The sequence below is a fragment of the Ambystoma mexicanum genome, chromosome 14 (assembly GCF_040938575.1).
Source record: "Ambystoma mexicanum isolate Mex_15411 chromosome 14, UKY_AmexF1_1, whole genome shotgun sequence".
Classification (NCBI taxonomy): Eukaryota; Metazoa; Chordata; class Amphibia; order Caudata; family Ambystomatidae; genus Ambystoma; species Ambystoma mexicanum.
Window position 1 is genome coordinate 168,008,302 of NC_090940.1, and position 13,095 is coordinate 168,021,396.

Sequence of the window (13,095 nt, forward strand, 5' to 3'; positions counted from 1 at the left end):
TCACCTGGCTCTGGGTCAGGGTTGTCGTTTTCAGAGTCCCTAGGTCGATTGGAAGGAAGGGCTACAGCAGGCTCAGGTTACACAGAAGGCTCTCCGATCTCTGGAAATTGTCTCAGCCACTTTTCCTTCATCATCCTCTTTGGTTTTGGTTCCAGTGGTCGACTTGTCTTCAGCTTCCAGGTTCAGAATATTTAACAGGAACTACAGCACAACTTCTGCATTCTCCCCCTGCATTTCACAACAAGGGGTGGTCTGGTTGGCCAATCAGGACAGCCAGCCCCCCACGGGGATATTTCCCCATTCAGGCAAGGAGGAAGACAAAGGGCTTTGGAGTTTTGGACTCCGACCACACTTCCTGCCTTCACAGACAGACTGGAGCCTGGGCGGGGAGTCCAGCGTACTCCCGCCTAAGATAAAAATCACACAAAGGAATTTCCCGCCCTGGATGTCAGGGGTAGGAAGAAGGACAAGAACTACTAAAATGGTGAAAAACCAAGACAGGGACCATTTAAGAAAAATGAAGACCCTTGGGTGCCTTTACTGGAGTTGTTAACACAGCCCGCGGTAAGGGTGCACCGAATTAGTAAAAGGTATCACTGCCACCAGCCATTAAAGGTAAGCTTGTCCCTGTAACAGAATTGTTACAGTTTTAGTGTGAAAGAGGACACATTGCATCTCCCCAGCACCCCACATAAGGTCCTTTCTACCTTTGGGAACTGTAGTTCTCTCAAGGTTAGCGAGAGAAAGTTAAAAGGGGAGCGCCTAGGGCAACCTAGCAACAACAGGCACTTATTGCCAAAAAGTTGTCAAAGAGGACAACTTTAAAAAGACACTATGGAGAGTCTAAAAAATGACACCCATAAAAAGAGTAAAAGATATCTGTGAGTGTGGAAAAAGGCTCCCACTCACAGAGGTATAAGGAAAAAGAATCCACCAGTAAAGCAACAGGTTCTTGGGTTGACAGGTCAGGAAGATTTACCATTATTATGAAACTTTTACCTAACACTGCTCTGCCTGCGCTGCCAAATATTCTTAGGTGGTACAGCCTTATACTAAGAGTTGAGTTTTATGCTGCCTCGGATATGGTTTTATGAAGCCCTTAGTTGGACTTTAGAAAAACTTTCTTAACACACTTGCGAAGGCTTCTGATGATAGAATCTTTCTGCGGGAGAGCAGACTGCTTGATCCCAACAGCCCAAGTATCGAAGCACAGCACAGAAGAGGGTCTTTTAGGGATCAAAGCATACGGACAGGCAGGGCTTTGCCAGAACTTGGTTTAAGACAATGCTGGAAATGTTTGGAGGCAACCTTCAGGTCTTCAGCGCACTGCTCCTCTTTATAGGGGTCTTGGTTCCGAACGGCAATCTGGGGAATGGCTACAGTACTCCTCCTTGTATCGCAAATTTGGGCTCAGGGTGCCCCAACCGATAAATAGCAAGGACCTGCACCACTTTAACTGTCAAGGGCTGTCCAATCCTGTTGCCCCACATCTGTTTATCTATAGACATCAATCCCCTGGCTGGAATCTGGATTAGGACAAGATAGTCCCAACCCCCACATCCAGCCAGGATGCACACTTCGCCGCTTTGTCCGGGAAAACTCAAGGTTTTGCCCTGTAAAGGGCTTCCCTTACATTACATTTCCTGACCTGAGAAGGCAGGAGAAATGCCAAAGGAGAGGGTAAAAAAAACACATAGCATTGCTATTTTGAGTATAAGGTACTTGTGGTAAGTCAGACGTAGGAGACAGACAAGGACATGATTCAACCAACACTTTATTGGTAGTCTTAAAGAGAAACCTTCTCTAGTCCATATTACTAAGGTGGATTCCCTATGCTAAAAAACAGTAAGCTAGTGCTCATCTGGATGTCCCAAAACAATTGCAGTCCTCGGTCCAAAACCTAAGCTGACCTATCACTAATCAATTCTAGTAGAAAGAAAGAAGATCAAAAAGAATCCCAAGCATGTGCTTAGCTTAGAGTTACTCCACCCAGGGAACTTAGTGTAGACTTGTTTCTGGCCCCCATCAGTGGCGCATAATGTCTCTGAAAGTTTGTAGGTATGGTTTCTTCAAGAACAACAAAGTATCTCCAATGTTTAAAAAAAGAAAGTCGTTATTCAAACAGAAAATGTCACAAAAAAAAGTTCTATCAATAAGTATCCGACTCTTAGCCCGTCTCATGGGATAGTGCAACTTCCCGGGGTTGCTTCGTTAAGTCCACTTAAAAGCATGCAAGTCTCCGAGCCCTCGGGGAGGCTGCAGGCTCCTCCAGCCCGGTTTCACTCTTCCTCTTGTTTCTGCCAGTCCTGCGCTGTAGGCTTCTCATCTTGTCCCTCTCAGGGTATGAGCTCCTCCAACCCTTGTGTTTTCTTGGTTTGCCCCTCACGGGCTACAGATGTCTTTCACCTCTGCAGTTCGTTTTGTCCCTCGCCAGCTATATGCTTCTTCAGCTTTTGTGGTTTCTCAGTTTACCCCTCATGTGTGGTACACTTCTCTCGCCTCTGCGGTTCGGCATTAGGCCCCTCGTGGGTTACGGGCGTCTTGTGCCCCCTGTGGTTTCTCAGTCGCCTCTCGTGGGCTATATACTTCAGCCATGGTGATTTTTCAGTTCACCCCTCATGGGCTGTAAGCTTCTCTTGCTTCTGTAGTTCTTGGTTGGGGCCCTCATGGGCTATGGGCATCTCTCGTCCCTGTGGTTCCTCAGTACATCCTTTGTGGGCTGCAGCTTTTCTTGGTTTCCCCTTAAGAGAAGCTGTGGCAATGGAGTTTCCGGATGCTGGTTTCCTTCTCCTTCAGTGGTGGCAGTGCTCCATGTCACAGCGGCCCCATAGTGCTTGTGGTAGTGGTAGTGGGCACCACCGACCCCCTCTCCTTTTGGACTCCTGACTTCTGGCCCACTTCTCTTGGTCCGTTCCCTCTCCCATCTACCACTGTGAAAAATCTGGGGGTCCATCTATCCTCATCTCTATCGATGGCTGAGCAGACTGCGGCTGTCAGCAACTCTGGCCATTTTTAACTATGTGTGCTGCGGAAGGTTCTTCCTTTTTATTCCTACTCAATTCCATGTCCGATGGGTCGCCTCACTGGTTCTTAGTGCGGTGGACTACTACAACTCGCTCCATCTTGGCCAACCTCTCTATTTGATAAATAGACTCCAACTGCTTCAGAATGTAGCCGCAAGAGCAATCCACCACCCTCCACCTTGGCAGGGTCAGATTGGCCCCTCTGCCTTCTGGCCCGTGGCCGGGCCGAAATCGTGCCTGGGAAGTGGAGGCCGGTTTCTGGCCATGCCTGGGCCAGTTTGGAGGGAAAATAAAGTGGAAAAAAATATTTTTTCTTCAACATTTCTTTTCAACATTTTTTTTCTTTTCAAAAAGCCTTTCATCCTTCTTAGGTCGATAAATGAGTACAAACACAGGTCGGGTGATATTGTATGCATATTTGTTCTATAAAAAAGAGCTCAAGCGTAAGTGCTATACAATAACATTATCACTTGGCCTTGGACGTCTGCTTGGATTCACAGTAATTTAGTGTACTTAGGAACAATGCTATTTGATGCCACTTACTGTTTTGTCAAGGGTGAAAGGTCACATTTCATCGCTTCCCGGCATGTCACTTTGGGGTGGGGTCAAATGACATCACTTCCCCATGATGTCATTAGGAGGTCAAGGGTCATGAGGCAAGGGGTGGGCCACTTTTTTTTGGGTGACCGGGCCTATTTCTTGACTCAGTCCGACCCTGCAACTTGGGCTCATGTGTCCCCTTTGCTCAGATGTCTGGACTGGCTTCTGGTGGAGAAGTGGATTTTATTTAAGTCTCTCTGTATCATCCACCACGCTTTCTACAAGCAGGGAGCAGAATATCTCCAGGGAAAACGTCCTCAATATATTCCCGCTCACCTACTCCGGTCTTTGTCTGCTCTCTTGTTATCAGTCCCACGGATCAGACTATCCCGGACAGGAGGACGTGCTTTCTCTGTAATGGCTGCGAGGTCATGCAATAAACTTCCCCTCACTATACGAGCCATTGCTGACCAGCTTTCTTTTTGTCTCTCACTGAAGAAACTGCTCTTTTAGGCCCTTGTTCTCCGCAGCCGCTCCTCTTGAGGCTTCCAGCGCCAAGATGCCCTTTGATCGAACGCACGCTTTATAAATAAATATAACAAACTAACAAAAAGTGTTACAAACAAAAATGAAACTAAGGGTGACGTGTGCTGCAAAAAAACAAAAGGAATCTCACAAAAGGGAAAGGGTCACTCTGCACTCGTAGTCTTATGAACTGACTATTGCCCCCATAAGAGACGAGTGAAGCAAGGAAAGGAAAGCAAAACAATGTTACTTACCTGCAAAGGTCAGGGCACGGTTCAAGCCATAGCAAACATTTGAGGGTTTCCATTGATAGCAATAGAGAGAAAGTTGCACACAAAAAAATATTTCATCTCATAGTCCAAAACATCTGAAGAGCAAAAGGTTGCAAACTCCTGCTACTGCATGACACTACCGTGAACCGCCTGTCAGAAGGCAGAGAAATTGGCATATTGAATTACCATGAGACGTTCATCTGTCAACTTCTACGTTTATATAAGCATCACTGACTGGAGAGAACGGGGGTACAATGATTACTTTGGGAACAGTATTTAGAATGTATGCTTCATAGACACATTTAAGTATGTATGGGCCCGCTCTGGATCTTAACTTGAAATTCCTAGGTTTGACACAAGATATGTTACAGGTTCTTTTCAGCTCCTGATCTACTCTCTCTTCATTCTTGATCCACTAAATAAGTTCAGGGGCTGCATTTGCCCAGTGTGTTTTGTACCATACAAATGTTATTAATAAAATAATGTATACCGGGAAGAGCCAAACCACATACCATCAGATGATACAATGTATTCCTTCATCAACATCTGCACTTTTTCACAGTAAAGCTTGATCAGGCAATTGTGGAATGCTGAGCCCGTCTCATCCCAAATCTGAATAATGTGTTCCTGGAAGGAAGAATGATCAAGACATTGCTCATTATATTAGACTTTAAAGATTGCTGGCAATGGTGCCATTATATGCGCTCACTGGCGGAATAAAAGATTACGTTTTCACTTTCTTTAATCAAGAGTCAAGCATCACCCAAGGAAAATAAGACTTGCAACTGCCTTCTTCCAAATGAAAAAAAGACACAGTGGTGCTCTGATCAATTCAACAAAAGAAGGGAAATGCATTTGGGATAAATGGTTAGTAAAGGCATGGCCAAGCATCTACTCACCAGGTAGGGAATAGCCAGATGTCGGAAATTCTCCATCAAAAAATGCAATACCTCGTCACGTGGGAGGGCCTCAACCTCGGTGAGATCTTCTGTAAATATCTGCCAAAGACATGAAGGCCATTATGACCAAGAACTCTGCACGTACATTAACTGCAGAAAGAGGGAATTTTCAGCAAGGGCTATGAAAAAGCCTAAAAGGCAACCTAGAATATCTGAAAAAGGTGTGATCATAAATAGTGATAGATGATTTACTAAAGTGATACTGCTTGGCTTACCAAAAAGGGCTGGTATTCATGCAGCACAGGCACTTTAGCTTTCCCCACTGCAGTATTAAGGATCTAGCTACACAGGGATACCAGCTTTTGTTTTGTTTGAAATAGACTACATGAGCTCATTATCAGCAGAAACATACAATCTAGTTGAGCCTTAGCCTATAGCCATATAATATGGGGTTGGGAGGGGGTTTTGGGGGATTGGTGGCTTAGAAATTGGAGAATGAAGGAGAAATGGCACTCAATCAAAAGGTACTTAGGGAATCTGCCACTTGTGTTTAATATATCACTATGTGGCAAGCCACATGTTAAACCCTCACATTTGAAGAAATAACACTTCAATGGTGAATATGCAAGAAACCTGTGGATTACAAAGCTACGCTGGACTGCATCGTTTTGAGTAGTCATGAGGCAGAGTGGATATTGGATTTTTGTATTCTTGTGCTCACAGAAAGAAGCATACACATTGTTCTAATCAGGTCTTGCATGGCTCTCCTCAAAATGCCAACTAAATCATACATTGACCACCAAAACGACATGGATCAAGCTAAAACGAGACAAGCTCCATAAACAAACCTTTAATCCATCCTCTGGAAAGTCCCGAAGAACCCATACAGAATAGGGGAACACCAAGGCTAGGTTATCAGTCCCTGGAAAAACACAAATGAAAAGAAATTAGCTGCTGGAATAAGGGGCCTGAAGATGCTCACAGATTTCAAGGGAAATTCTGATGCATAATAAGGTTCCAATAGTCTAAAGACTTTCAATGGTGCTAAACCCACCATCCTCAGAAAATCTGCTTTCTGCCACCGGATATACAGCTACCAAACACAGCATTTCATGTTGGTTGTACATTAGAACTGTCCTGTTGCAAAGGTTAGGAACTGCTTCAGAAGGGCTCATATCAACCCTCATCAGCCACAGTACATGTAATGTGCAATATTTGTTGAACGATGAGAATAGGTGTTGTGACTAAATGTTTTTTTTATAGGCTGTAGAGATCTGAGGGACGTTTTACTGGCTAAAACTTTGGTCTACAGTCTTTATTCATTTGTAAAGTCACCCTCAGATAAAGTATGGCAACAAGAAATGAAGCTGTATGTTCAGCAAACAACTGTACTCTGATAAAACATTTAAGAACCATTCTAGATTGCAATAAGCAAAAAGTGATTCACTTCCAAATGCTCTTTTATTTTAATGTTTTATGCTGTAGCATGCTATTGGGAAGAACAAACCACTATTTACCAATCAAAAAGGATGGTTTAAATTAGGTTGTAGTCGCCCTTCTTCAGGGTTTCCATGCTGGCTCACCTTAATGGGCTCTTTCTAACACTTAGAAGCAGAGAATCCAACCAATAATGTCGATGCTTGGGGAGGCATAATGCAGTGCTCCTGCAGTTTGAAAGCCAGTGAACTGGAGACCGTGATCAGCAGACATAATCCTGGAGACACATGGGTCTGCACATCACAAATCTGAGAGGACAAACTAGCAGAGTTTAACTGACAGTCCCTCAGGGCTGAGAAGCCGGGACAAGCTCTTATTGTCCCTGCATCTGAACCTCAGAGGGGGAGAGCTGCATGAAGGGGGAGCCAGTGAAAACATTATTCAATGTTCACAACTGACCAGAGCTATGTTGGACACGCAGGCAGTAGGAGGGGCTGTGGCACTGGCATGTAAGTGGGAGCTCTTATAAAATTACAGACGAACATGACAGTGGAGAAAGGCGAGACTGCAGGGATCCTTGGTATGATTATAGGCCCGAGTTCTACCAGTCACTCCAAAGGCCTACTGACTGACTCACTCCCATCATGAAAGATGATTTGAAGCCACAAAGTAATAGGCCTTGACATTCTCCCGATAGGTATCCTGCGTATTTGGGGGTCGGACAAGGTACTGAAGATTTCTCCTTTTAGTGAGTTTTGGGCACAGTCCTCTGGTGACAGATGTGTTACCATCTAGCTTAAAGGAAGGCCACTGTTACTCACCAAATTGAAAAAACAGATTCTCTAATCATAGGAGCTGTGGTAGAGCAGTCAAGCTCTACTCAAGCGAAGGTGGGAGGCTGGTAGTGAAGTACAGTTAGTCCATATGCTTGAAATCCCTGCTGCTGCCTGTGCTGCGCTCAGCTCATCAGTGTTTCCAGCCTGTGTTGAGGAGGCTGGAAACACACTGGGCAAAGCAACATTTCCGTTTACCGAGTGTGTAGAGAAATAGTAATGTGGTATGCCCAGCATGAGAATATTTAATGACTGGACAATACCTCCGAAACTTTGCTTCCCACTCTAAATTATAATCATTTGCTTAGTCACATTTTATCGGTGGAGGTGCCGAGTTCGACTGAATAGCCAGATGTTAGGGAGAATTCTCATAAATGTGCTAATTCCCTTCACCTTAGAGACCCCCAGCAGCTTTGTTGGATGGTGAGGACTTGATTTTTTTTACCTGGAACGAGTGCACGCCTTTTTTCCCACTCATGTATTTTGATGTATGTTTTACTCTTGTGTTCTTTGATTATGGAGTTTTAGATAATTCCATAGGCATCATCTTTTCATGTGTGTCACACAGCACCTTCAGTGCAGTGACACAGGGATGTCTTTTAGACCTCCACAAGGTTTAAATACCTTCCCTGGGATAAACTACTGTTTCCCAGAGAATGTAAGGTTAAATTGACTTTACTAGTCTTTTTAAATTCCTAGACCCAGCACACACTATCTTCCTATAGAGTGCTGGAGGGGTTACCTAGTATCCCCTGTGTCTAGAAACTCATGTAGCAGTCAAATGCTACCCTTTCCTATCGAAAGGGCTGGTGGCAGTGGTTTTACAACAAACGACCATGATTTTTCCCGACCGCGAACAACGGTAGCTAAAAATCACAGGAGCCATGTTTTTCAATATGGCGCCTTAAACCCCTTTGTTTAAACAAGTCCCGGTCTTTTTGCGCCACTTCTTTTTGGAAAGGTCCTTCTAGTGTTTGCCTCTGCACGCCAAACTAGCTCTGGTCCCTTTGTTTCTATGCCTTTGGCGAGTTTCAGGACTAGTGTCTGGGGTGGGCAGGAAGTGAGGGAGGGGGCCCGAAACTCCCTGTGCTTAGTCTCCCAGGAGACCCAAATGCACTCTGGCCCGATTGGCTGGCTGACTGTCTGGCAAGGACAGCCACCCTGCTGGGTGAGTGGCAGCTAGGCTGGAATGAAAGGGAAAAACTGTTTAAAAGGCGAGTCTCTTGGACTGGAAAGCAGAGTCAACCACTGGAACAAAAAAAACAAAGACGAGCTGGAAGAGGACGGCTGCTGCAACTCCTGGACCGTTGGTTTGCCCAGTGAAGCCCTGCTGCAGGTCCGAATTGCCAAGTTCATCTCGACAGAGAAGCCCCTTCAAGGACGACTTCTTCCTTTGAGTTGGTGGGACCAATCAAATCGTAAGACACCTGGATACCATTCTCGAAGCTAGTTAATATTAACCAGGGAGCGGGACACCAGTTTGTGTGCTTGAATTACAGCTATTGGAACTGAAGTTACTCCATTTTGTCCGTGTTTTTCAACGATCCCGTGCAGGACCGGAGTCCCCCGACGTCCTCCTTCTTGTCCCCACGACTGAGGCTCAGGAACAGTGAGATCTGCAGGAACTGCCAGGAACCAACGACTTCAGCTGCCTCTTGTTCTTCATATTAAGGTACTGTGCCAAACCGATTGAGAGAACTTACCTCTTGCAGTGAAAGTTTGTGGGACTTTCCCAACTTGCAGGCCTAATCAGCTTGTGACCCAACGTATGATTCTTTTTTCGTACAAACTACTTCTGAGAACTTTGAGAACAACTTTACTGTTTACTTCAAGAACTGCTCTTTCCTATCCAAGACACTAGTCCATTGACTTTGGCCTAGTCCTATTGAATTGAATCGAGTCCTGTAGTGAACTAAAACTATTTGTACTGCCTAAGAAAGTATTTGTGATCTATTCTGCTAACTTTTTACTTCCATTGAAAGTAACTGAAATGCCATTTTGCTCCTATTTCAGGAAGCCTAATTTGTTCAGAAACCTATTGGTTTGGTATTGAAGTGTGTTTGTGTATAATATTAAGTTGCCTCCTTCTAGTGAATGTTTTGTAAATGATTGTGTAATAAATTAATAAGTGTTTTACCTAGAAACTTTGAGTGTAAGTGTCTACTTGAACCACTGTGATTGTAAGACCTCTCTGTAACATCCTTTTACTGCTCACATTCCCTCTAGAGATAAGCCTGGCTGCTCAGCTCGCTACCACAAACCGTGTAGTACAGACTTATACCAAAAGTTGGTTTTGCTTACACCTGTAGTCCTAATTGTATGTGGTGGTCCCAGAGGGTACTGCATGCAATTCTGCGGTTTATAGTCAAAAAGTCGAAAACATAATGTCGAATAGCAAAAATGTCGAAAAAAAAATGTCGAATGTAAAAAAGTCGAAAAAACATACATATAATAGGAAAAGTCATAATTTCGAAAAAAAAATGTCGAAAAAAAATTGAAAACCCAAAACACTTTTTTTTGTTTTACCCAGATAGTAACATTTATTATGGGGGGGGTCCCCCCCAACCCCCCCATCCCAAACCCCTACCCCAACCCCCCCCCCCTCCTCCCCATCCCCCCACCCCCCATAGATATACCTTTAATTATTTTAAAAAAATCTTTAATATAATATTAAATAATTAATTATTTAAAAAACCATCCCAAACCCCTATCCCCAACCCCCCCCATCCTCCCCATCACCCCCACCCCCCATGGAAATACCTTTAATTATTTAAAAAAAAAAGTTTAATAAAATATTTATTATTAACACATAAAATCGAAAAAAGTCGAAAAAAGTCGACATTTTTGTTTTTCGACATTTTTGTTTTTCGACTAAATATTTTTGACATTTTTACTTTCGAATATATTGTATTCGAAATTATGACTGGATACCCAATTCTGCCTAACACCATACTTATCTCAAGAGGGGTAAATGTTAGCTGTAGAGCTGTAGCATCGAAATCCACACATAAAAATATCCAAACAACAAGGTTTTCTAGTAAAATAATGTTTTATTTATTTAACTGTTAGTTTTAAATAAGCATTCTTTAAAAAGGGCAATGTGCAACAATTGAAATATACTTCATAACACGTTCTCAGAATCAAGATAAGCAAATAGATACTCTTTAGAGATGCTTCATACACACTTCCTACACCCTGAGGTGACTTCAATTACTAGGACAGTATTGGCATTTATATATCACTTTTGCAATGGTAAAATTCAGAGGTTGTGAAAAGGGAAGGTTAATGGAAGGAAAAAGGTTAACAGGTTCTCATTGCATGTGAGCATTTTTAAAATCCTCTAATGAAGTCTAGATAAAAACTTTTCCCAGCAATAACGGTTTCAAACAAGTTACCACCTATGAGGGACAGTTAGAATCACAGTCATTGGGACAGACGAGTCTGCAGGTAGCCAAGACAGCCAAAGTCAATTTGAACAATGTCTATGGAGCTGAGGCACTTCTTAGATAGCACAAAAGTCTCGCAAAAAGTTAGAGAGTTTGTAGAAAATCACTGTTGGGCCACAAGCTGTTAGGCGTGTGAGGGTCAGATGTGATCAACTGCAAAAAACAGCTACTGCAAGTTTCAAGGGAGATAATGCAAGTTACAGACAAAGAGGTAAGTACCCCTTAGTCAGAACAGTACCTTAGGTTAGAAGATATCCAGCTGGCATCTTTTCTGGTTGCAGACTTGCAGAACCTGTGTTCCTGGGCCTCAGTCGTGGGGACAAGAGGGAGGATGCCTGGAGGTCTCCTGCACAGCAGTTCGGAGGTCGGTTGCAGCTACAGGCTCTTTTCAGTTCAGCGGCACTTCACGGTTTCAGCTACCGGTAAATAGCACCACCGCGGATCTTGGACACTTGATGGACTTTCTTCGCTCCTTAAGTCCAGCACTCTGGTGATGTGACTCGAGCTTGAGTCATCCTACTTCGGGAGGGTCCTTAGGATCTTCCTGGGGCTCTGGTCTGGCTTAAAGACGATGCTCTCGACTATGGATTTCTTGACCCCGGCACTCGGTTGCAGCAGTAGCAAAGAAGTACAGCCAGTTGGGGAAGGTCCTCCAGCAGAGTTAGTCTTGGGGTTAGTTGGTACCACTAACCCAAGGGAAGAAGTCGTCCTCTCCGGAGCTTCTCTAGTCTATTCGGAAAAGCAGTTTCAGTACAGCAGCAGGGATTCACTGGGCAGTTCAACGGTCCAGGAGGATGCAGCAAGCCTCTCGTCACAATTCCTTCATCGTATGTTTCGTCCAGTGGCCGGCTCTGTCGTCACTTCAAGAAGCCCCACCTTGTATGCAGGTTTCTCCCATTCATGCTCAGCCTAGCTGTCACTCACACAGCAGGGTGGCTGTCCTGCAAGGACAGTCAGCCAGCCAGCCAATCAGTACTGGGTGCATTAAGGTAACCAAGGAGACTAAGGACAAGGAGTTTCGGGCACCTCCATCACTTCCTGTCCTGCCAGATGCACTGGAGCAAGAGGCGGGTTTCAGCACTGAAGCCAGCCAAAGGCAAAACGAACAAAGGGACCAAACCTGGTTTGGCACGCAGAGTAAATCTCAAGAGGGACGTTTACAACAAGAAATGGTAAAAAAAAGAAGGCTGGGGCCATTTTGACAAAATGGGCACACATGGGTGCAATACTGTAAATGAGGAAAAAGGGACTAAGTAACCCCCTCCTCCCCCCAGCACTCCACATAAGATGGGGTGTGCCAGATCTACAGAGAGAAAAGGTAAGTAAAGTCAATTTCACTTTACTACACTTGGGAACAGTAGTTCACACAAGAGCAGGTATTTAAACCTTGAGAGAGCACTGAAGGTGCTGTGTGTCACCATACAAAAATTAGATGCCAGACTCCAAAAAGCAAAGAGAATACAGAATTCAAATCCAGTCAAAATACACGAGAGAGTGAGAAAAAAGGTCTCACTCACTCCAGGATAAACATTGAAAGTCCTAAAGTCCAGCAAACGAGCTGGGGGTCTCTAAGGTTGAAGGGAATTAGCACTGAAATGAGAATTCTCCCCAACAGATACCACAAGCTTTATACAATGATTCCTTTGATATTTTGGGTGGAACTGCATCATTATCAAAACACTTGCTTACAATGTTGAGTGAGAAGAAATAGTTTCCCTGAAAGGAAAGAGGCCTTTCTTTGTGCCAGAGGTTTGAGTCTGCTTTGGGAGGTCTTCAGACTCTTAGGTGGCGAGGCGGTGTCAGTATTGCCATGCAAGGTTTCAAAATGGATGTAGGCAAGGTTACTGTTATAGGGCCGAACTGCCCTCATGAGCTAAAGAGGGCGGGGAGACCTAGAGCCAAAAAAGCTGGCCTGTGGTGCAGCACTATGATTGACCTTTTATGTGACAAGATCGGGCAAACCGGGGATCCTCACAGTACCGCCCCAATATCCACTGGATCGTGAAGGCCCTGATACACCGACATCCTAAGATATATATGTATATAATGTTATATATGATATACATAAGATATACCAAGTACTCTAATTAAATCAAGAGAACACACAAGGATATGGTCGA

The 13,095-nt window shown here is 44.2% G+C and overlaps 1 protein-coding gene across 2 annotated transcripts in view; it reads right to left on the reverse strand.

The window, feature by feature from the left end:
• Positions 1–13,095, reverse strand: part of VPS39 (VPS39 subunit of HOPS complex) — a 682,603-nt gene that overhangs the window by 222,952 nt on the left and 446,556 nt on the right. For both annotated transcript variants that reach the window (XM_069638818.1, XM_069638817.1), the window contains exons 16-18: positions 6,108–6,181; positions 5,260–5,358; positions 4,873–4,987 (exon numbers count right to left, since the gene is read on the reverse strand). In XM_069638818.1, coding sequence (XP_069494919.1) covers positions 4,873–4,987; positions 5,260–5,358; positions 6,108–6,181 — 288 coding nt within the window. The remainder of the gene's footprint in view (positions 1–4,872; positions 4,988–5,259; positions 5,359–6,107; positions 6,182–13,095) is intronic.